The sequence below is a fragment of the Cervus canadensis genome, chromosome X (genome assembly GCF_019320065.1).
Source record: "Cervus canadensis isolate Bull #8, Minnesota chromosome X, ASM1932006v1, whole genome shotgun sequence".
Classification (NCBI taxonomy): domain Eukaryota; kingdom Metazoa; phylum Chordata; class Mammalia; order Artiodactyla; family Cervidae; genus Cervus; species Cervus canadensis.
Genome location: NC_057419.1, coordinates 132,487,689 through 132,511,301, shown reverse-complemented (window position 1 = coordinate 132,511,301; position 23,613 = coordinate 132,487,689). Strand labels below are relative to the sequence as shown.

Sequence of the window (23,613 nt, the reverse complement as noted above, 5' to 3'; positions counted from 1 at the left end):
ATGAAATACTGGGGTCAGTCTTAATGTCCAGTAATAAATAAGGAGGTTATAGTATATGACATATGGTGGGATTTCATGAAACTATTAGTGGTATTCATTACAAATATTACAGAAATGGTAGAAATCTATACAGAGATTAAAATTATGCACAGTTACATTCATTCTGTGGTTATAGTTTTGAAAATTTTACACAGACATTCATGCATGCACATACAGACAAAACCTGGGAAGAAATGAAAAAATGATTTATTAAGATAATGGTTGCTATATGATTATTGTGTTAAAGGTAATTTCATGTGTAATTTTGTGGGAACCAAGGTTATATGTTTTCTGTGTAGTGTGCGCTGAAAGATACTGCCCTTAAAACATTCAGGGGGGTTGAGCTAGGTGACATGGTCCAATATAATGTTTCTTATACTTTGGGGACACTTTAATCTCAATTATTGGCTTTTTATTCTTTTAGTAAACTCAGCACACATTATCATCAATTTGTTGCATTTTGCTATGGAATTTTAGTTTTTTTTTTCTTCTTCTTCTTCTGAAACAGGATGGCTACCACAAGTAGATATATATGACTGCTTTTTTACCTTAATGGATTTATTTGAGAATCTTCAAGTTCTTGTGCTTTAAGCCCCAAGATAGATGTCCCATTGCTTTATTATGAGGGAAACCCTCTATTGTAATCTTCTGTTATGCCCATTACTTTTTGTGTAGCTTGTCTTGTCAATCAGCAGAGTAAATACTTTACTGCTCTCTGCCTTCTGAATTACTTCATATATTTTATGGTTGATATATTTTATGGTATGTGTGTTCTTTTCTGTTTCATTGCTTCCATTAAAAAGACTGGTTTAGGTGTTAGTTTAATTCCTTCTCTTTTCCATTTATCTGTGAGTGCTATAAGACACAGTGTACCATTGATTCTTGCATTTCTCATTTATATTCTGATTTTAAAACAAGCTTGTTAGAAAGAATTAGCCTGGGTAAATAGCATGATGGTCTTGGTGTTTGAAAAGTTACTAGAATGTTGCTATTTCCGTGTTTCAGTCATGTTCCAGTTCAGAGTGTTGTTAAGTTGGTTCTGTGTGTCTCTCAGTGTGTGCTTGTCCCTCATTTATTTTAAATTAATCTTCAGAAGAGTATGTCTGCAAGTGAAACCATGAGAGTTCTTTGTACTGTAGTTCTTTGGAATGCTTGCCTCTTGGGTTGTTGTTTTATAGAAGTTGTATCCAGAAAACTTACGGGCTCTGTAGCATGGTCCTCATGTCTTCAAAGGATTTTTAAAAAATGTTTAGAGCAAACTACTTCATTTTTTTTTTTTTAGCAAACTACTTCAAAAGAAGAAAAAAGCTTTATTATTACTTGTATAAAAGTAATGATCCCTACTCATGGTAAAAATTCAGTATAAAAGGGGTATAAAGTGAAAATTTCTGGTCGCTCCATTCCCAGTTTTCAGAGGTAACCACTGCTGAGAGTTTCTTTGGATTCTTCCAGAGATTTTCTAAGCATGAACACATTGGATCATACTTAAATGTATTGGTTTGTAACTTGTTTTCACTTGATACTATTACATTTTATAATATCAGCACATTTTTTAGAAGTGTGTACTTTGTATTAATGAATCTTATTCTCCTGCCTTTTAAAAATGTAAAATTTTTCTGGGCATAGGGCACACATAAACTTTAGTGTTTTTTCTTCTAGAAAAAGTGGTATTGTAATTATTTCTCTAATAAGTTAGCTTAGACTTTTCTTGTTGTGTGGGAAGTTCATCGGGCTGTGATTGAGGGCATATTTATGTCAAAAGAATAGACTTTGCAGTTGTCCCTTGGTTTTCATGGGAAGTTGGTTCTAGGATCTGCTGTGCATACCAAAATCTGAGACTGCATGAATACCATGGTTAGCCTTCTGTATCTCTGGTTCCGCTTCTGCAGTCGGCCAAGTGTGGATCATGTAGTAATGTAGTATTTATTGAAAAAAAAATCTGCATAGAAGTGGGCCCAGGTAGTTCAAACCTGTATTGTTCAAGGGTCAACTGTATCTTTTCAGAGTGAATTGTATATAAGATGCAGTTTTGGTCCTCAGAGTCAGCAGTCAATACAGAAGGTGGTTAAGGAAACAAAGACATTAAAAATACAGGGTCATTATTGTAATGATGGAGGCTTGTGTATAGGAAGAGAAAGAGGTAGTGATTATCTGGGAGACTTCAAAGGAGTGTGCCTTACAGAGGGGAGGGTGCTGATTGAGGTTCCGAAGGAGCTGGCTAGGACTTTCAAAACCAACCCCCACCCCATACAGTGCAGTAGTATTCAACTGCTCACAGTTCCCTTCAGTTCAGTTCGGCTGCTCAGTCGTGTCCAACTCTTTGCAACCCCATGCATGCAGCACGTCAGGCTTTCCTGTCCATCACCAACTCCCGGAACTTATTCAAACTCATGTCCATCCAGTCAGTGATGCCATCCAGCCATCTCATCCTCTGCCATCCCCTTCTCCCGCCTTCAATTTTTCCCAGCATCAGGGTGTTTTCCGATGAGTCAGTTCTTTGCATCAGGTGGCCAAAGTACTGGAGTTTCAGCTTCAGCATCAGTCCTTCCCTTAGCATACGTTAGTTCCCTTAACATACCACTATGTTCGTGGCTTCCCAGGTGGCGCTAGTGGTAAAGAACCGGCCTGTCGATGCAGGAGAAAGAGACGCAGGTTTGATCCCTGGGTCGGGAAGATAGATCCCTTGGTGGAGCGCACGGCAACCCACTCCAGTATTCTGGCCTGGAGAATCCTATGGGTGGGCTGCAGTCCTGAGGGTCACACAGAGTTGGACACGACTGACGCGACTCGGCACTTGGCACAGGTGGCTCAGTGGGTAAAAAATCTGCCTGCAGTGCAGGAGACGTGGGTTCTATCCCGGTCGGGAAGATCCCCTGGAGGAGGTTATGGCACCCCACTCCAGTATCCTTGCCTGGAGAGCCCCATGGGCAGAAGAACCCGGTGGGCTACAGTCCATAGGGTTGCAAAAAGTTGGGCAGGACTGAAGCAGGTGAGCACACACGCATGCCACAGTGTTAGGTGCCTGCACGTTCCTTGGCTTGAGCCGTTTCTAATGCCTAGAAGGCTCCTGCACACGCCTGCCAGCATTCTGTGCGTGTCATTCTAGACTGAGAGTTGAATCACCTGAAGAACATATCTGATCCCCCCTTTCCCAGTTGAGAACCACTTCTCTGTGCCTTGGAGCTTCCTGTGCATGTTTATGCCAGTGTATTTTCTTATTCTTTTTTTATTTTTTTCACTGTGTCATGTGGCTTGTGGGATCTTAGTTCCCTAACCAGATGTTGAACCCAGGCCCTCAGCAGTGAAAGTGAGGAGCCCTAACCATTGGACTGCCAGGGGGTTCCCATTGCTTGTGTACTTTCAGTGTACTCAATTACAATTGCTTTTGTGACACCTTCACTGTATTGTAAACTCATGGGGAGTCAGCTATGTTTCATTCATTTCCAGCATTTTATTATGAAAAATTTCCAGCATATGTAATTGTAATAGCAGTCACCTAGATAACCAGGGCTTCCCTGGTGGCTCAGTCGGTGAAGGATCTGCCTGCAATGCAGGAGACGCCGGTTCAATCCCTGGGTTGGAAAGATCCCCTGGAGGAGGAAATGGCAACCAACTCTAGTATTCTTACCTGGGAAATCTCACGGACAGAGGAGCCTGGCAGGCCAGAGTCCTTGGGATTGCAAACAGTTGGACATGACTGAAGTGACTGAGTATGCACACACCTGCCTACATAGCCATCACCTACATTCTACCTTTAACATTTTGATATATTTGCTTTGTCAAATATCCACCCAACCATTGCTCCCTTCTATCTATTGATTATCCTTTTTTATTTTAGATGATTTTCAACCTGCAGACATTAGTGCTTTTCACCTCTATAGACTTCAGCCTGAAGGTCATTAAATGGAGTTCATGTTTTACTCATTATTATCCTTTTCTTTACATTTTAAAAATTGTGCCTGTTATTTTTATCATCAGGGCTATCTCAGTGCTAGTACTGAGGTTCTTCAGTTCAGTGGCTCAGTCGTGTCCGACTCTTTGTGACCCCATGAACCACAGCACGCCAGGCCTCCCTGTTCATCACCAACACCTGGAGTCCACCCAAACCCATGTCCGCTGAATCAGTGATGCCATCTAACCATCTCATCCTCTGTCGTCCCCTTCTCCTCCTGCCCTCAATCTTTTCCAGCATCAGGGTCTTTTTAAATGAGTCAGCTCTTTGCATCAGGTGGCCAAAGGATTGGAGTTTCAGCTTCAACATCAGTCCCTCCAATGAACACCCAGGACTGATCTCCTTTAGGATGGACTGGTTGGATCTCCTTGCAGTCCAAGGGACTCTCAAGAGTCTTCTCCAACACCACAGTTCAAAAGCATCAATTCTTTGGTGCTCAGCTTTCTTTATAGTCCAACTCTCACATTCATACGTGACCACTGGAAAAACCATAGCCTTGACTAGATGGACCTTTGTTGGCAAAGTAATGTCTGCTTTTTAATATGCTGTCTAGGTTGGTCATAACTTTCCTCCCAAGGAGTAAGCGTCTTTTAATTTCATGGCTGCAATCACCATCTGCAGTGATTTTGGAGCCCAGAAAAATAAAGTCAGCCACTGTTTCCACTGTTTTCCCCATCTATCTGCCATGAAGTGATGGGACTGGATGCCATGATCTTAGTTTTCTGAATGTTGAGCTTTAAGCCAACTTTTTCACTCTCCTCTTTCACTTTCATCAAGAGACTCTTTAGTTCTTCTTCAGTTCCTGCCATAAGGGTGGTGTCATCTGCATATCTGAGGTTATTGATATTTCTCCCGGCAATCTTGATTCCAGCTTGTGCTTCCTCCAGCCCAGCGTTTCTCATGATGTACTCTGCATGTAAGTTAAATAAGCAGGGTGACAATATACAGCCTTGACGTACTCCTTTTCCTATTTGGAACCAGTCTGTTGTTCCATGTCCAGTTCTAACTGTTGCTTCCTGACCTGCATACAGGTTTCTCAAGAGGCAGGTCAGGTGGTATGATATTGCCATCTCTTTCAGAATTTTCCACAGTTTATTGTGACCCACACAGTCAAAGGCTTTGGCATAGTCAATAAAGCAGAAATAGATGTTTTATTGGAACTCTTGCTTTTTCGATGATCCAGCGGATGTTGGCCATTTGATCTCTGGTTCCTCTGCCTTTTCTAAAACCAGCTTGAACATCTGGAAGTTCACGGTTCATGTATTGCTGAAACCTGGCTTGGAGAATTTTAAGCATTACTTTACTAGCTTGTGAGAAGTAATATAATAATTAAAATCCTTAGTTTTGTGCATTTGACTATAAGTGTATTTCATTTGAAAGAAGCAATTCATTAAGAGCTGGAGTAGAAAGAATTTAATAGAATAAGGATAATTATCATGGTTATTAGAATGATTTATTGTTTAAAGGCTGAACTAAATGCTAGGTAAAAAGAAAAGGTTAGAAGGGATAGTTTGACTTGGAGGATACCAAGAACTGACCTTACTAGGATTTTAATTGAGCCTTACTGATGCTGAGTTGAGTAGCGGGGGGCAGTTGTGGTTAGGCTGGGGAAGCAGAGGTGAGAATGAGCGCCTTTCATGGAATGCTGAAACAGACATTGTGATTGCAGCTGTAGGTTCAATTTCAGTAATAAAAAAAGCTTTGGTTTGTGCTCTCGGAGGATCTGGTCAGGATTGGGAGGGGTCTTGATAGTGTTAAAATATGACATGTCCAAAGAGGCTATTTTGTATTTTTCTTAAAACTCACAGTTTAAAAAAATACTCTCTTTTATCTAGTACTTTTTTCCTCCAATTGAACAAACTTGGGTTATTCAGAATTTCTAGAACCTGGCAGCTCCTGGTGTTTTTGTAAAAGATAGAAATTGGAAAGAAGATCCCAGTAGCAAATTGAAGTCTATATGGAATAAACTTTGTGAAGAGTTTCAACCGTGGTTAGCTTAAACTTGGGCAGCATCTTATTTAGGAAAGTCACGTTTTTCTGTCTTGTGGAAGGAAGAGTGGTATGGTGACCACTGGTGGCTTAGACTTTGGGCAGCATCTTAAGGACAGTCTGGGGGAAATGCATCATTAGGCTATGAGTTTCTGGCATTTGAGTGAACAACGGTTCAGATGATTAAGTGGCCTAAGAAGGAAGAAGGAAGTGTGTTTGCTTTTCTTCCCTAACTATTCATACCTTCTGTGTCGTAAAACTGTGTCAGTCTGTGTATCAGAAGTTGCTGATTCCATAACTTACAGCATCTTTTCTTAAAGTGGGATATGGACCCACCTACATAGGGGATTTGTGGATAATACAAGATGCCTGATACTTGTGTATAACAGAGTCCCTAGTTGTGGGTCCTGTGACCCTGCATTTAAACAAGTGTTTATATGATTCTTATGCCTACTGGAATTTAAGAGAACCACTTTCTTATAGATACGGTTTTCCATCATTTATTACGTGATTGCCTATATGTATGATGATAGAGCTATTGTTCCCCCTCGGGGACATACAATTACAAGCAACATGTGCTTATTTACTTTATAGGATTGATGGTAAAGTGCAGCTTTGGGGGATTTTCTGCTGCTCAAGATTTAGCTGGAGAACATTTTGTATACATAGAAGTAAGGAAAAATTGCTGTTTTTATTGCATGTATTGAACAACACGTGTAAGATATTTCAGGGGTTTTCTATGTGGTAGTTTCAGACATTTATATAAATATAGAGGAGGGAAACTGACACCTCTTTTGTAGTTGAAATTGGCTGATTCTCAAATCCTTAAGGGCTTCCCCGGTGGCTCAGCGGTAAAGAACTTGCCTGCAATGCAGGAGATGTGGTTCGATCCCTGGGTCAGGAAGCTCCTCTGGAGAAGGAAATAACAACCCACTCCAGTATTCTTGCCTGGAGAATTCGATGGACAGAGAAGCCTGGCAGGCTACAGTCCTTGGGATTGCAGAAGAGTCAGACACGACTTAGCGACTAAACAGCAAGTCTTCAAGAGTATTGAACAGCTAATATGTGGATGATCCTAACAGGACACCCATCTATTTGTGAAGCAAATATGCAGAAGGCAGCTAGGAGTTTTATTAGCTGTGTGACATTGTGCAAGTTTTCATAACCTTTTAGAAAAGAATGTTTAGGGGAAGTCGATGGTGTATTATGGAAACCATTTTATTAAGTATTTCAATACGTCTTGGCATGATAGTGTGAGGACGTTTTTCTTCCTCTTTGAAAACATTTATTTGTTTGTGGCTGTGCTTGGGCTTTCTGTAGTTGCCCGCGAGCAGGGGCTACTCTCCAGTTCCAGTGCACGGACTCTAGGGCACATGGGCTCAGTAGTTGTGGTTCACAGGGTTAGTTGCCCCGTGGCATGTGGGATCTTCCCAGACCTGGGATTGAACCCATCTCCCCTGCATTGGCAGGTGGATTCTTAACCACTGGACCACCAGGGAAATCCAGGACTTTTTTTTCCTTGCAGATTAATATAGAGGCAGCAAGGAGGATAGAAAAAGCCCTCTGTAAACTGAATTCCTCTTCTTTAAAAAACATACTTAAGAGGTGTTAGTTGCTCATTTGTGTCACGACTCTTTGCGACGCTGTGGACTATAGCCCATCAGTCTCCTCTGTCCATTGGATTCCCTGGTGGCTGAGATGCTAAAAATCTGCCTGCAATGAAGGTTTGATTCCTGGGTGGGGAAGATCCCCTGGAGAAGGGAATGGCTACCCACTCCAGTATTCTTGCCTGGCGAATCCCATGGACAGAGGAGACTGATGGACTACAGGGAAGTCGCAGAGAGTCAAACACAGCTGAGCGACTAACACACTAAACATACTTGGAGACAGATAAAATATACAAATCACAAAAAATGTGTAAGAGTGGGTAGGTAGTGCATCAGAGAAGCCTGGAGAATAGTGAGCTATTTAGCCTGAGGAGGTTGGATGATCTGAGAAGTCTCAAGTGCAAAAGATAATAACATCCTTTGTGTGTGGCAATGGCAGTAGATAAGGAGGTGAGCAAGCTTGAAGATAAAAGCGCTCGTGGACATGGTCAGATTAAGAGAGATTGTAGGGCTGTATGTAGTAACTATTGCGCAAAGACGCCATTATAGTAGGAAGTGATCTCTCTCCTTGGAAGTAGGGGAGAGAATGTTTTGCTTTTTGAAGTCAGCAAGAAAGAGATCATCATCAGCCTGTTAGGAATGTGGGCAAATGATATGAGCAGAGAGAGTATGGAAAAGACAGTAAGAATGACCATAAGGAAATAAGAGAAGTGCAAATTAAAACTAGAAGTATCAGGGACTTTCCTGGTGGTCCACTCGCTAAGACTGCATACTCCCAATGCAGGGGGCCTGGGTACAGTCCCCTGGTCAGTGAACTGGATCCCACTAAAGATGCCACAATGAAGATTGAAGATCCCACGTGCTGCAAATAAAACTTGGCACAGCCAAATAAAAAAATTAAATAAAATTTAAAAGAATTACAAGTATTGCTTCTTAGCCAGACCTATTTGGTTCCTGATTTTTAATATTAACAGCAAGAGTTCAGATAATGATAAATGCCTGGATAACGACAAATACTGCGTTATCCAAGTCTTTTGGTTTACAAGTTTTGAATAATGATGGATTTATTGAAAATGTATGTTGGGTTTCTGAGTTTGTGTAGGGAGATTCACTTGAATAATGATTTTTCATTTTAGCAGATTGAAAAAACTTGAAAGTCTTGACAGTGCTTTAGATGTACAGAAACATACCCAGGCATAGGTTGGTTACTGGTGGAAGTACAAATTGGTGTAACCTTTGTGTATGGAGACCAATTTTGATGTTATTTGTTAATATTACAAATGCATATGGCTTTTGGCCAAAATCGCCAATCATGTGCCAGTTGGTATGAAGGACAGTTTATGTTTTAGTTGACTAAAATGACCAGAGCAACATGGAATTAAATAGTTTAAGTGGTTAAAGAATAGTTTTGGTGTTCTAGTGTAGATTTTGAGGAAATTAATTGGAAGAAAGCATTTGGGTGATGAAGGGGGGACAAGCAACACTGATGGACACAGATTAAAAATTTTTTTTATTAAGATAGTCATTTGCATAAAATCCAAGTCACTCTTTTTAGTGTATAGTTCTGTGAGTTTTAGCAAATGAATATAGTTGTATAACCATGATCACAGCAACATACATTGCACGCGTACATGTTCAGTTGTGTCCAACTCTTTTGCGACCCCATGGACTGTAGCCTACCAGGCTCTTCTGTCCATAAAATTTTCCAGGCAAGAATACTGGAGTGGGTTGCCATTCCTTCTCCAGGGGATCTTCCTGACCCAGGGATTGAACTTCCCTCTTGCATTTCTTGCATTGGCAGGCAGATTCTTTACCACTGTACCACCTGGGAAGCAACATATATTACAGTTCCACTATTTCTACCCCCAAATCCCTCCAGTACTCCTTGGTGGATATTGGTCTTTCTCCCCAGTCTAAGCCCCTCCACTGATCTGTTTTCCATCCATAGATTTTTTTTTTTGCCTTTTCCAGACGGTCTTATAAATGGAATCATATCTAAGTAGCCTGTTGAGTTTGACTGCTTTCACTTAGAATACATTTGAGTTTCAGCTGACTCAGTTATATCAGAAGTTTGTTCTTTTTACTACTGAGTAGTAGTCATTCCATTTTGTGGATGTAACCTAATATACTTATCCTATTCACCAGTTGAAGACATTTGGGTTGCTTTCTGCCTTTTGGGGATTACAAATAAAGCTACCTAATTTTATAGTTTAAGGTTTTTACATTTGAGTCTAGGATTCATTTTGAGTTAATTTTTGTATACGTGCAAGTATGGATTAAGGAATTTTTTTGGCATATGGATATGCAGTCGTTTGAAAAGACAGTCTGTCTTTGTTGAAATGCCTTGGTACCTCTTTCAAAAACTGTGTGACCCTAGTGTGTGGCTCTATTTCAGGTCACTATTCTGTTGATCTGTCATAATCACCATCTACAATGTCTTGGTTACTGTAGCTTTATGGTAGGCCTTGATATAGTGTGTAGTGTGAGTCTTCCAAATACGTTCTTTTTCAAAATTGCTTTGGCTGTTCTGATTCTTTTACTTTTTCACCTAAGAATCCGTTTGTTGATTTTGGAGGAGGGGCAAGCTTTGCTAGGATTTTGATTAGACATTTTAAAGTGTTATTTTGGTATAATTAATACTAGAGTCATTGGAAGTTGGGAAAATAGGAGAGAGGTCCCATGTATCCTTCATTCATTTTCCACTGGTGAAACATCTTGCATAACTCCAGTACAATAGCAAGACAAAGAAATGGACATTGGTACAATCCACAGTTTATTCAGATTTTACAAGTTATATGTGTGCTTTTTTGTAAGATTGTTTTTGTGTGTTTATAATTCTATGCAATTTAACACACGTATTTGTTGTTCAGTTGCTCAGTTGTGACTCTTTGTGCAACCCCATGGACTGCAGCATGCCAGGCTTCCCTGTCCTTCACCATCTCCCGGAGCTTGCTCAAACTCATATCCATTGAGTCAGTGATGCCATCCAACCATCTCATCCTCTTATCATCCCCTTCTCCTGCCTTCAGTCTTTCCCAGCATCAGGGTCTTTTCCAATGAGTTGACTTTTCACATCAGGTGGCCAAAGTATTGGAACTTCAGCTTCAGCATGAGTCCTTCCGGTGAATAATCAGGGTTGATTTCCTTTAGGATTGACTGGTTTGTGACCACCACCATCAAGATACAGATCTGTTCCATCATCACAAAGATCCCTCATACTACTTACTTTCCTGCTGCCTCACCTCCTAATCCCTGTCAGCACTAATCTGTTCTCTGTAATTTTGTCATTTTTGGAGACTGTTCCGTAAATGGAAATCATGCAATATATACTGTTTGAAATTGACTCCCCCCTCCCCACACTCAAAGTACCTTTGAGATTCATCCAGGTTGTTATTCCTTTCTATTGCTGAGCCATATTTCATGGTTTGAACATACCACAGTTTATTTAATAACCATTAGTGAATGGATTAAGGATATTTGGGTTTGTATTAGTTTGCTTGGGCTGCTATTACAAAGCACCACAAACTGCGTGGTTTAAACAACAAATTTATTGTTTCACAGTTCTGGAGGGTAGAAATCCAGGATCAAAGTATCAGTCAAATTGGTTCCTCCTGGAGGCAATGAGAGAGAATACATTCCATACCTCTTCCCTAGCTTCTGGTGGTTTGCTGGAAATCTTTAGGTTTTCTTGGTTTATAGAAGCATCACCCTGATCTCCACCTTCATCTTTCTACGAGGTTTTCACTTCGTATGTTTGTCTTCAAGTTTCCCCTTTTTATAAGAATACCAGTCATACTGGATTAGAGCTCATCCTGAGGACCTCATTTTAAATTGATAACTTTTGTAAAGACCAAGTAAGGTCATATTTCAAGGCACTGGGGGGTAGGACTTGAAAATAGGAGTTTGGGGAGGACACAATTCAACCTATAACAGAGTTATTTTCAATTTTTAGCTATTACAAATAAAGCTGTACGTGTTTATTCATGTACATTTGTGTACATGTTTTTGTGTGGACATAGATTTTCATTTCTTGGGATAAATGCTCACGAGTAAGTTTGCTGATTTTTATGGGAAATGCGTGTATGGTTTTAATGAAATTTTTTATTGATACAATTTACATATAACATTGAGTAAGTTGAAGGTATATAGTGTGCTGATTTGATGCATTTTTATATTGCAAATATGATTACCACAGTAGCTTTAGCTAACACTTCAATTCTGTCACATAATTATCATTTCTTTTTTGTGGTGAACTGTTTAGGTTTTAGAAGAAATTGCCAAACTCCTTACCAGAGTAAAGAGGTAGCTGAGACTAGCTTGCATTGTTCAACCGAGTACTTCTAATTTTTTTTAAAGCTAATATTTCTTTGTTTTGCCATAAAGATACCAGCTTTAGTTCCTTTTTACTGTATAAATAGACAAAAAATTGTCAAAATACAGTATTCTAAGTATCAGTTGTGTTTTCTGTTTTTTTTGTTTGTTTTCTTCAGATCTGTCTTAATTTATAAAACTACTTTTTGAAAGCTATCAGTTAGGTTGTATAGTATGCTTGTTCAGTAGAAAGGAGTTCTCAAGTGATTGGTAAAATCTTTTTTTTTTTTTTTACTAGTTGGAGGCTAATTACTTCACAACATTTCAGTGGGTTTTGTCATACATTGATATGAATCAGCCATAGATTTACACGTATTCCCCATCCCGATCCCCCCTCCCACCTCTCTCTCCACCCGATTCCTCTGGATCTTCCCAGTGCACCAGGCCCGAGCACTTGTCTCATGCATCCCACCTGGGCTGGTGATCTGTTTCACCATAGATAATATACATGCTGTTCTTTTGAAATATCCCACCCTCACATTCTCCCACAGAGTTCAAAATGGTAAAATCTTATGAATATTTGATACAAGAGAAACTTGCTTGATAAAAGGATTTAAGTAAGTTTCTATTGTGATTTAAAGAAACATAAAATTTACCATCTTAACCATTTTTAGGTGGACCGTTTAGCAGTGTAAAGTAAATTGACATTACTATGAAACTAATCTCCAGACCTTTTTCATCTTGCAATTCTGAAACTCTATACCCATTAAACAAAACCTCCCTCCTCCCTGCCCCTCCCCAAAGAAAAACCTAGTAACCACCATTCTACTTTCTGTTTCTGTGAATTTGATACTTTAGATACCTCATGTAAGTAGGATCATACATATTTGTCTTTTTGTGACTAACTGGCTTTTTTTATTTACAATAATGTCTTGAAGGTTCATCTACATTGTAGCATGTGACAGGACTTCCTTTTTTGTTAAGGATGAATAATATTCCATTGTATGTGTATGCCATATTTGTTTATTTAGTCAGTTGTTGATGGACATGTGGGCTGCTTCCACTTCTTGGATGTTGTGAATTTCCTGCTATGAATATGGGTGTGCAAATATCTCTTGGCGACCCAATTTTCAAATATTTGGTATACATGCTTGGAAGTAAGAGATTCGCTGAAGTATATGGCAGTTCTATTTAAAAATTTTTGAGGTACCTCTGTATTTTCCATAATGGTTGCACAATTTTATAATCCTACCAACAGTGCACAAATGTTCAATTTTTTCCACATCGTTGCAGGCACTTACTATTTTCTTTTTTTTTTTATTCCAGCCATCCCAGAACATGTGAAGTGGTATTTCACTGTAGTTTGATTTGGTTTCAATTCAGATCCTTTGTCCATTTTTAAAATTTGTGTTACTTGATTTTTTTGTTGAGTTCCAGAAATTCTTTGTATATTCTGGGTATTGACCTCTTATCAGATATGATTTGCAAATATTTTCTCTCATTCTGTAGGTTACCTTTTCGCTCTGTTGATTGTGTCCTTTTATGTGTAAATATTTTGATGAAGTCTCATTTGTGCTTTTGGTGTCATATTTAAGAAATCATTGCCAAGTCCAGTGTTACGAAGCTTTTCCCCTATGTTTTATTCTAGGAGTTTTATAGTTTTAGGTCTTAAATTTAGATCTTTAATCCATTTTGAATTAATTTTTGTATATGGTGTGAGAGATGAATGATCCAACTTCATCCTTTTGCATATGGATATCCAGTTTTCACAGCACAATTTTATGAAGCAAAACCCCATGGAATGGTCGTGGCACCCTTGTCAAAAATCATTTGAGTGTGTGTTCAAGGGTTAATTTCTGGCCTCTTGCATCCATTTCATTCGTCTGTATATCTGTCTTTATGGCAATATTTCTACCTTTGTGATATGTTTTGAAGTCAGGAAGTGTGTTTCCTCAAGGTTGTTTTCTTTTTCCCTAAACTTTTTGTTTTTTGGACTCCCTTGAATTTTTCTATTTCTACCCAAAAAGACTTGGGATTTTGATAGGGATTGCTTTGAATCTGTATATTGTTTTGGGTAGTATGGGCATCTTAATATTAAGTCTTCTAATCATTAAACATAGAGTGTCTTTCCATTTTCTTGTGTGACTTAAAGCTTTAATTTCATTCTGCAATGTTTTATAAATTTCAGTGTTTAAGTCCCCTACGTCGTTGGTAGGTTTGTTCCTAAGTCTTCATTTTGGTGCTATTGTAAATGGAATAGTTTTCCTTTTTGGATTGTTAATTTTTGGTGTGTAGAAGGACAACTGACTTGTGTGTGTTGGCTTTATGTCCTGCAACTTTGCTGAATTTGTTTATTCTAACAGTTTTTTTGGTAGTGGGATGAAATCTTTAGAATTTTCTACATGTGAGACCATTTCATCCATGAATAGATAATTTTGCTTCTTTCTTTCTGATATGGATGGGTTATATTTCTTTTTCTTGCCTAATTGTTTTGGATTGGACTTCAGTACTATGTTGAATAGAAGTGGAGAGAGAGGCCATCATTGCCTTGTTCCTGATCTTACAGGGAAAGCTTTTAGTCTTTTACCATTAGGTATGATATTAGCTGCAGGCTTTTCATCAGTATTCTTTATTATTTTGAGGTTATTGTTACTGTTGTTTAGTTGCTAAGTTGTCTCCGACTCTTTTGTGATGCCATGAACGGTAGCCCACTGGGCTCCTCTGTCCATGGGATTATGTTGAGGTACCTTTCTTCATTGTCTAGTTTGTTGAGTGTTTTTATCATGAAAAGATGTTGAATCTTATCAAATACTTTCTCTATATTAGTTGAGATGATCACGAGGGGTTTTTGCTCTTCATTCTGTTACTATGGTACATTACAGTGATTGATTTTCATGTGCTGAAGCAGCCTTGCTTTCTGGGAATAAATCCTACTGTGGTCATGGTGTCTATTACTTTTAATGTGCTATTGAATTTGGCATGCTAATATTTTGTTGATGATTTTTGTGTTGGTGTTCATCAGGGATATTGGTCTGTCATTTTTTGTAGCATCTTTATTTGGCTTAGATTTAATTTTTTTTTTTTTGCTTTTATTTATTTTTTTTATATTTTATTTATTTATTTATTTATTTTTGGTCATACATTGATATGAATCAGCCATAGATTTAATTTTTAAAAAGTAATTTACATGTTTTAATCTTCATTTAGGAAAGGTTAAGTTTAGAAAGAATTAAAATAATTTTGGAGTACAATATATGTGTGACTCTCCCATCATTGTCATTGTGTAGAATTAGCAACCTTTTATATTGGAAATGGGAAGTACCTATACTATGTTTATAAACTTTAGTGTGAAAACATTTGATTTCTGAACTTTAATATGAATATAATTCAAGCCTATGAATTATATGCTCTGGATGTTAGTAGGGAAGGTTAGTGGTTTATATCAAGTGGATGCTAATATTAGATATTTTAATAAGGTGTTAACCTAATGAAAAGTGTAAGGGACAAGAAATATTAAATATGTAGCATATATATAATGTTTGTGATCATAAAAAATGAACCAAAAATATTGTGCTTGGTAGTAGTAACTGCAATTCTAAATTTTAAGATTAAATTTCCTACTGTTCTCTATAAAGTGATTTATTTTACACTGTTTTCTTTAACTGAACTGTATCTCAGTTGCAGTTGTATCTCTATTTCATATGGATTACTAATAAATGCTCAAGATTTCATTTAAATATGTTAGTGCCTTGAATAAATGTGAAAGTTTTTGATGTAACTAGAGAGCATATGAAATAAAAATGTGAATTTCCCTCAAAATCTGGGTGGGTTATCTTGTCTTTATCTGCTTTGTTTTGACATCTGCTATTGCTTGAGATATGTCAGTGAGCCAGTAGTACCCTCTATGAAGTGGGTTTGCTGGTAATACTCCATGGTGTTTATATCATGCTGTATGCCATTTACAAGTGTTAACACATGAAATTAGCTGGTTGCTGTAAATTTGATTTTCAGATCTAGACATTCGTTTATACCAGCTAATTTTGTCTCACCTCTGAAATGTTGAAAGCCACTCCACCCTCTAGTAATTGCTGTTGTTTAACTCATGATGACTTAACATACAGAAAGTTAAGTCAGTGGGGCACATATTTTAAATTAGTACAGAAGACGATAAATGCTGGTATTAATATTCAAGTATAAGTGCGATGAAGAGTGAACATTGACAATACTTTAAAAAGTGATTCATGGTCTAGCTGTTGACCTTGCAGACTGAGGTATGATTTTTAAGGTGACAGTATTTGATAAAACAAATATTTACCTGTTTTGATATCTGTTTTGTGATAGGGCCAGATACTGTCTAGTCAACTGCAGCTGGTTAGGCAAACTGGGGAATTAGCAGTCTTGGAGTTAAGAGAGCTGGTATGTGCCCACTATATCAGGTGTGATATGGTATCTGGTGTCTAGCAGCAATCATTGCAAGGATGGAGACAGATGAGAGGAGGACAGTATTGTGGCATTTAGATGAGGGCAAGCAGAGAGACACACACAGGCTTTTTGAGGTTGGTTCGAGGCAGGATTCCAGTTCCTGGGATGGAGCTGGTAGATACAGGAAGAACAAGGCAGAGTACTGATCCTTGGATGACTCAGGCACAGGGTACGACTGAGTACAGCGTGATGGAGTAGTGGGTCTGCAGGAGTAAGGGAGAAGCCTTTTCTCATCCCCCTCCCCCACCCCCACCATGGTAGCACTCCTTTATTGTGAAGTTAACCATTGTGTGCTAAATTTCTACAGAAATCAGAACTGATGGTCAAGAACTGGGGCAAGCTGAATAGATTGGGCCAGGTGATCCTAATTGTGGTTAGGATTTGAGTCACATTTGCAAAGTATTGGGGAATGTGGGTAGACAAGGAAATAAGATTGCTGAGCATCTACTATCATACATTTAAAAATAGGAGGGGAACAGGTGGATGTTTCCAGTTCTGTCTGGCTTAGTTTCTGGCAGTGTATAGTGATGCCAAATCTGTGTAGACTGTGCCCCAGCTTGCTCCTGCCCCTCTTCCTGAAAGTAAAAGTTGCTTTTGAAGTATTGTGGCGTTAGATGTGTTCACTTTGTCCACTTAGTTATTTCAGAAAGTTTCTGTTTTTTTTTTTTTTTTTTACTTTTGGTCTTCCCTTCCTTCTATATATTACTTTTTAAGTTCATAAGAGGAGATATATGACCTTTCCTATAGTTAGGAAATGTAGACAAGATTATTAATTCTCTTATGTATTTTGATTTCTTCTAGTCATACCTTCTCCAGATTACCTGTTCCTACTCTGAAACAGGTGCTACCATTAGAAATTCTTTAGGACTCCTTTGCAGTTTGTGGAAAGGAAAATATATTTGTAAATGATAATATGTGGTAGGTGTAATATGAGTATGCTATCAAGAAACATTTAGGTTAAAATTGTGTTGCTGGTCTGAGTATACATGATCATTGCTTGACTGTCATTCTTTTCACTCTGAAGTTTACTCAGAAGGCTATTAGCAGAAATTGTGGCTCTGACGGTTAAGAAGTCCCCTGCAATGCAGGAGATGCTGGTTTGATTGCTGAGTCGGGAAGATCCTCTGGAGAAGGGAATGGCTACCTACTTAAGTGTTCTTGCATGGCAATTCCTTGGACAGAGGAGCCTGGCGGGCTACAGTCCATGGGGTCACAGAGTCAGATACGGCTGAGAATGCACACATTTATATGCAGGGAGATAAACAGAGGGAAGAAAAACATCTTTTTGAGTAAGGCGAAATCTTTTTTAAAGGTTACTAATCATCAAAGGGGCAATAGTAGATTTTGTCTTTTGAAGGCAGGTATTTATGTCTAATTTAATTTTTTTGGTAAGCTTTTCATTTCTTGCCCTATGTATTCAATGTTGCCATGTATCATTTGACATGAGGAATGATAGTGACTTTCCTGTTTTGATTAAATATACTACTCCAGGAACTAGTCTCCAGCCTTTCACAATCTCATTCTAAAAGACAGACTTCTTTCTGCTATCTCCCAAGAAAAGTAGATAAGCCAATAAAAGGAACATACCTTTGGGTTTTGTCGGGAATTCATATAAAAGTTTCTGTTCTCTGCTAATCTTGAATAGGTGAACATAATAAAGATAATTTTATTTTAGAAGTCAGGATTTCTTATAGATGCTTAACTTTATAACATTATGTACCTGAAATATGAATAAATCAGGTTTTAGCAGCAGAGATAGTTTTGCAGTTCCTCAGATAGTTCAGATATTAAGAGAAGACATTGATAAATAAATTTCCACCCTCATAGTTTACTTTTTTTCTTACTAACAATAACATCATAATTAAAAATTTTAGGTTATTCACATTTTCACCACTCTGATACATCAGCTGTTTTCCTCTGTGTTGTTATTTGGTTAATATTGTAGCCTAATACAAGACTTTTAAGTTGTCAAACTTTACCCATGTTGCTGCACAGTCATAAAAGTACTTTCATTGTATAAATATTAATTACATTTTTGTACTATAAGTTAGTTCATGGCTGGACATTTAGGTAGTCCCTATTTTTAAGTGTTTGTATTATAACGATGGTGACATTTCAGAAGGGTATATACATTTCCAAGATGTGATCCTTACAGATAGAAGAATGTAATAACCCCTTTTGGGCGAGTGTTAAGGGGGTAATGTGTATACGGTATATGTGCTGAATTTGCTAGCTTTTAGCAGTTATTTCTGCATTTTCAGGGAGAGAATTAACACACCAGCTACTTTCAGTGCTCTTCCCACTCCCCAGTAATATGTGGATTTTGAGGGACCTTGTTAGTGATGACTTTGTTTTGTAGCTTTTATTTTCTATCTTGAGACCCCTTGGGATTGAATCATTCTTTTATAAAAAGAGTTCTTATTTAAGGTTTTTAAACAATATCAAAGAAAAGCAGATTTTGTGTGTGTGTGTGTGTGTGTTGTGTGTGTGTGTGTGTGTGTGTGTGTGTGTATTTTTTTACTCTTTCAGGCATGGGTGGGTAGTTTTAATCATTTAAGTCATTATTTGGAGTTTGGAGTTAAGGATGCAAGCATGGGGCTTCCCTGGTGGCTCAGACGGTAAAGCGTCTGCCTGCAATGGAGGAGACCCAGGTTCGATCCCTGGGTCGGGAAGATCCACTGGAGAAGGAAATGGCAAACCACTCCAGTACTCTTGCCTGGAAAATTCCATGGACTGAGGAGCCTGGTAGGCTACAGTCCATGGGGTCTCAGAGTCGGACACGACTGAGTGACTTCACTCACTCACTCAAGGATGCAAGCATACTTATATATTTAATATGTATTTGTGTCTATGTGCTAGAGTAGTAGTTATCCAACAGGTTTTCAGAAGTGGAAGAAGAAAGTTTTCGTTATTAAATTAATTAACCTAAGCATATTTAATATTGATAACTTGAAAAGTATAGTAATCAAATTTCAGCTTTTAGGTCTCTGTTTATATCAAAAGCAGTACTACTGAGAGCGTTTACTTGAATTTAATGTATAGAATAAAAAAATATATATATATAATCACCCATTACTTTTTCACCTAGTAATTATATATTAATATACTCAATAAATCTTTAATGGCAGTGTATTATGCACTTGAGCCTAAGGAGGTGGTTTTACTTTAAAGTATATTATTCAACCTATCAACAAATGTGTTTGCTTAGGTTTCAGTAAGAAGCAGCAGAATCTAGTTGTTATTGGTTGTATTTTTTTCCCAAAAGGAAAATAGTGATTGAGAGTTGAAGCAAATTTCATTTCTATGATTTATCCTCCAAAGCTGTTAGAATGTTAACTCTCTTATAGTAGCTACAGAGAATTGGTACAAATACTAAAAATCTCAAGAGTTTTTCTTTGACATTAGGTGAGAGCTCCACCTTGTGATCTTTGAGCATATTTCTTAAAAATTAATAACCTACATACAGTAGGCCTGAAATGTTGTGGTGGGTTTAACTATTAAACTTGCACTTTTATTTGAGCTTTATGTATTCTTACAATTTCTGGATTCCCAATTTAGGTCAAATGGCATTAAGTACACTTAAAGACTGTGAATTTTTTAATGAAAATCTTTGAGGGAGGCAAATTGTACTTCTATATAGCAATACACATTTAAAATAAAAAGGGGAAAATTCTAAGTTCTTCCTGCAGATAAAGTTTATATTTTTGAAAGAAAAGTAAAAGCTCAGGATACATGGAGTTTAATATTATGTTTAATAGTAAGTGGCAGTAGAGGTAGGTGCTTTCTCTTAGAGATAAATATATTTTCACATTTATTGTTACAGGTAGTTCTATAAGGGCAAGGATCATTGATCCCCTGTTCATCACTGTGCGCCTAGTGATCACCATTACATTTGACACATGGTAGATACTTTTCCTTGGATGGATGGATTTTTTTAATATTTAGAAACTTTAAAAAGCAGGTGTTTCACTGGGGTAGAGAGTTGGCTAGTTAATGGTTGTTTCTAAACCTATAAGACCCTGGGAAAATGCTTCTTTTTAAAATACAGATACTTTGTCTAGGAGATTTACATCTTTATAAATTCTGTTTTTCTTTTGTGTTTGCTTTGGTTTCTAATTACCAAATATGTGTTAGTATCGCCCTACTTTGAGCAAAATAATTTGACCTGGCAAGACTTCTTATACACTAGAAACTAATTTTATGTTATTTAGAGGAATACAGTATATCATACAATACCTGTTTTATTTAGTGAAGTGAAAGTGTTAGTCGCTAATGTGTGGTCTGACTCTTTGCGATCCCATGTACAGTAGCCTGCCAAGGCTCCTCTGTCCTTGGGATTTGCCAGGCCAGAATACTGGAGTGGGTAGCCATTCCCTTCTTGAGGGGATCTTCTGAGCCAGGGATTGAACCTGGGTCTCCTGCATTGCAGGCAGATTCTTTGCCATCTGAGCCACCAGGGAAGCCCGTTTTATTTAGTGCTGTCTGCTTTTCAGAGCTGATTCATTCTTTATGTCCCTTGGGAGCATACATTTATGAACTGTCTTTAAAGTCTGCTTAAAAACTGTGTATTAATATTTAGGGAATGCACGAAGTTTGGTTTTATAAAGCGCTCAGACAAAGGGGTGGGGGCAGCTAGGGAGACAGACACAGCAAGTCTTTATTTCCATTTTGCCATCTAGATGATGTGTTGATTAGAACTGATTAACTCTATACCTCTCCAGCTTACTAAATAAAAATCAAAATAGTTTTCCTTTTTAAAAATAGTTTTCTTTCTAAAATAAGTTGGGGGCTGCCCTGGTGGCTCAGTCAGTGGTAAAGAATCCACCTACTATTGCAGGAGACATGGGTTCGATCCTTGATCTGGGAAGATCCCATATGACACAGAGCAACTAAGCCCATCTGCCACAATTACTGAGCCTGCACTCTAGAGCCCGCATGCTGCAAATACTGAAGTCCACGTGCCTAGAGCCGGTGCTCTGTAACAAGAGAAGCTACTGCAGTGAGAAGCTCCTGCTTGCTGCAACTAGAGAAGAAAGCCATGCATCGGTGAAGACCCAGCCCAGCTCAAAATAAATAAATAAAGTAATAAAATAAGTTGGGATTTTTAGGAGGCTGGAGTGTATCCTATATGTGATGACAAGTCTCAACTCTGATATACTACTTATAGTTCTTAGGTTACAATAAAAAATAAAACCAGATTAACAATTAGTGGTCTTGAAGGGTAACAATCCTGGGATCATGATTTAGTGTGAGAAGACCATTCTACCAGTCATACCTAATAAAGATTTTACAATATGAGTATTCTTCAGAGAAAAAGAAAACTCAAAGTGGTGGTATAGACAACCCTTGATTAGGGTCTGTTTTGTGTATTATTGATCCTTGTTTCTCCTCTTCATTATTCTGCTGTTCATAGTAGCTTAATTAGAATGAGCAAGGAAATGCAGTGTTTTGGATGTTGTTATATTAATTACATACCAATAGCCATTTATGATGTGTTTTAGAGATTTAAAATTAATGGAAAAATTGATCAGTTTCCATTTAGAAGATCATTCATGAGAAGAACTTCTCATCACTATGTGGTATTTGAAGATTTATTAACTAATTGGATATGTTTAGTCTTTAGGTGGCCACCAAGTATGATTCGCTTGGAAATAAAAGCATAAAGTTTTAAAACAAAGTTATACATAAGATTAAGAGCTTCAGACCCAGCCTATTTTCTCTGTTATAGGCTTGTCATTTGCTTTTTTAGACTACCCTCCTATTGAGGAATTGCATCTTCCTATGGCCAGGCTTAGTTTGGTCACAAATGCATTCATCTGTTGTTCATATGACATTACTGGTGTTAAGTTCCTTGAAGGAATAGATCAGTCTGGGCTAACATTTTTTCCGTTTTCCTGTTAAATGCAGGTGGTATTATCATGAAGCAGTTAGTTATTAAAAAACAGGCTTTGGATTGCTATTTTTCTGTGATAGAATAATCTGTTTTAAAAATGTTTCAAAATTATATCTTAGATTTTTAAAATTAGCTCCTTTTAACTATACATCATAAGCAAAAGCTAGAGAATTTTTAGGCATTTTGTATTACGGTTTAAACTTGTCAGAAAGATTTTACAATGAGTAAAAGTCACATTCTGTTTCTAGTTAGGGCATCTATTTTTTTTTCTTCTTAGTTCTGCCACTTTATTGCTACCAACCCATCTCCCTCCACCCTTGTGCACACATGCTCAGTCATGTAACCCCATGGACTGCAGCCCGCCAGGCTCCTCTGTCCATGGACTTTTCCAGGCAAGAATACTGGAGTGGGTTGCCATTTCCTTCTTTAGGCATCTATCTTTTTTAAGCCATGCTAGAGAATTATAACAAATTCTAAAAAATAATTGTAATAGAAGCTTTTTTCTTTGTATTTGTTGTTACTATTGTGGGGCTACAACAGTTGTAACAAATCCATATCTAGACAAAGCAGTCAAATGCAAAGGATAGAAATCCTTATTTACTAAAACAGTTTAGCAGACACTTGGAAATTTAGTTTTTGGGTAGATACCCTTCCCAACATTTTTGGTGTGTTTATAATAAATATGGCATTTCTTCTCCCCACCCCCTATCATTTTTAAAGGAATTGTCTGCCTTAGAAGAAAGAAGCAAACCATCATTTTACCCACATAAATATATGAATACATTTCTGACATTGGGGCGTTACAGAAGATGATAAAGAAATGATAGCAGCTCCAGAAATACCAACTGATTTTAATCTACTTCAGTAAGTATATTGTGATAATTTCTAAATACTTGTTTTTTTCCACAAAATGGGAACTGTATTAACTTCAGTTAAAGTTACTTCTGCTTGAGAAGATACAGTGTTTCAGTATAACATAGCATGCATACTTTGAAATAGTTTATACCAATGCTTACTGGGCTCTGTAATAGTAATTCCATGTCTTTTTTTTTGTAGTGTGCTTATTTTGTAATTTAGATACTGGAAAATTTATTATTTTTACTGTTCAGTTCTTCGAGTCCATACTTGGTTTTACAATAACAACTGTTTTGAAGGGAGTGTCATGAAATTCTTAAAATGTTACGTGTCCTCATTAGTAAGGAATATATACCATGCAATAGTATTTAGGATGTAATATCAGATTGTCAGATTTCTTTTTAAGATCAAGTGACAGACTGAAACAGATGTAGGAGGTTAGGACATGCTCTCCTTTTTTTCCCCAGAAATAAATTACATGCTCA

General features: G+C 37.7%; 1 protein-coding gene across 9 annotated transcripts in view; it reads left to right on the top strand.

Annotated features, from left to right (window-relative positions):
- Positions 1-23,613, top strand: part of STAG2 (stromal antigen 2) — a 127,583-nt gene that overhangs the window by 24,248 nt on the left and 79,722 nt on the right. For 7 of the 9 annotated variants that reach the window (XM_043457665.1, XM_043457672.1, XM_043457667.1 and 4 more), the window contains one exon: positions 22,994-23,137. In XM_043457665.1, the coding sequence (XP_043313600.1) occupies positions 23,094-23,137 (44 nt within the window). In that variant the 5' untranslated portion in view covers positions 22,994-23,093. Of the gene's footprint in view, positions 1-22,991; positions 23,138-23,613 lie in introns of those variants that run through there. The other 2 variants (XM_043457674.1, XM_043457669.1) reach the window with 1 other exon arrangement.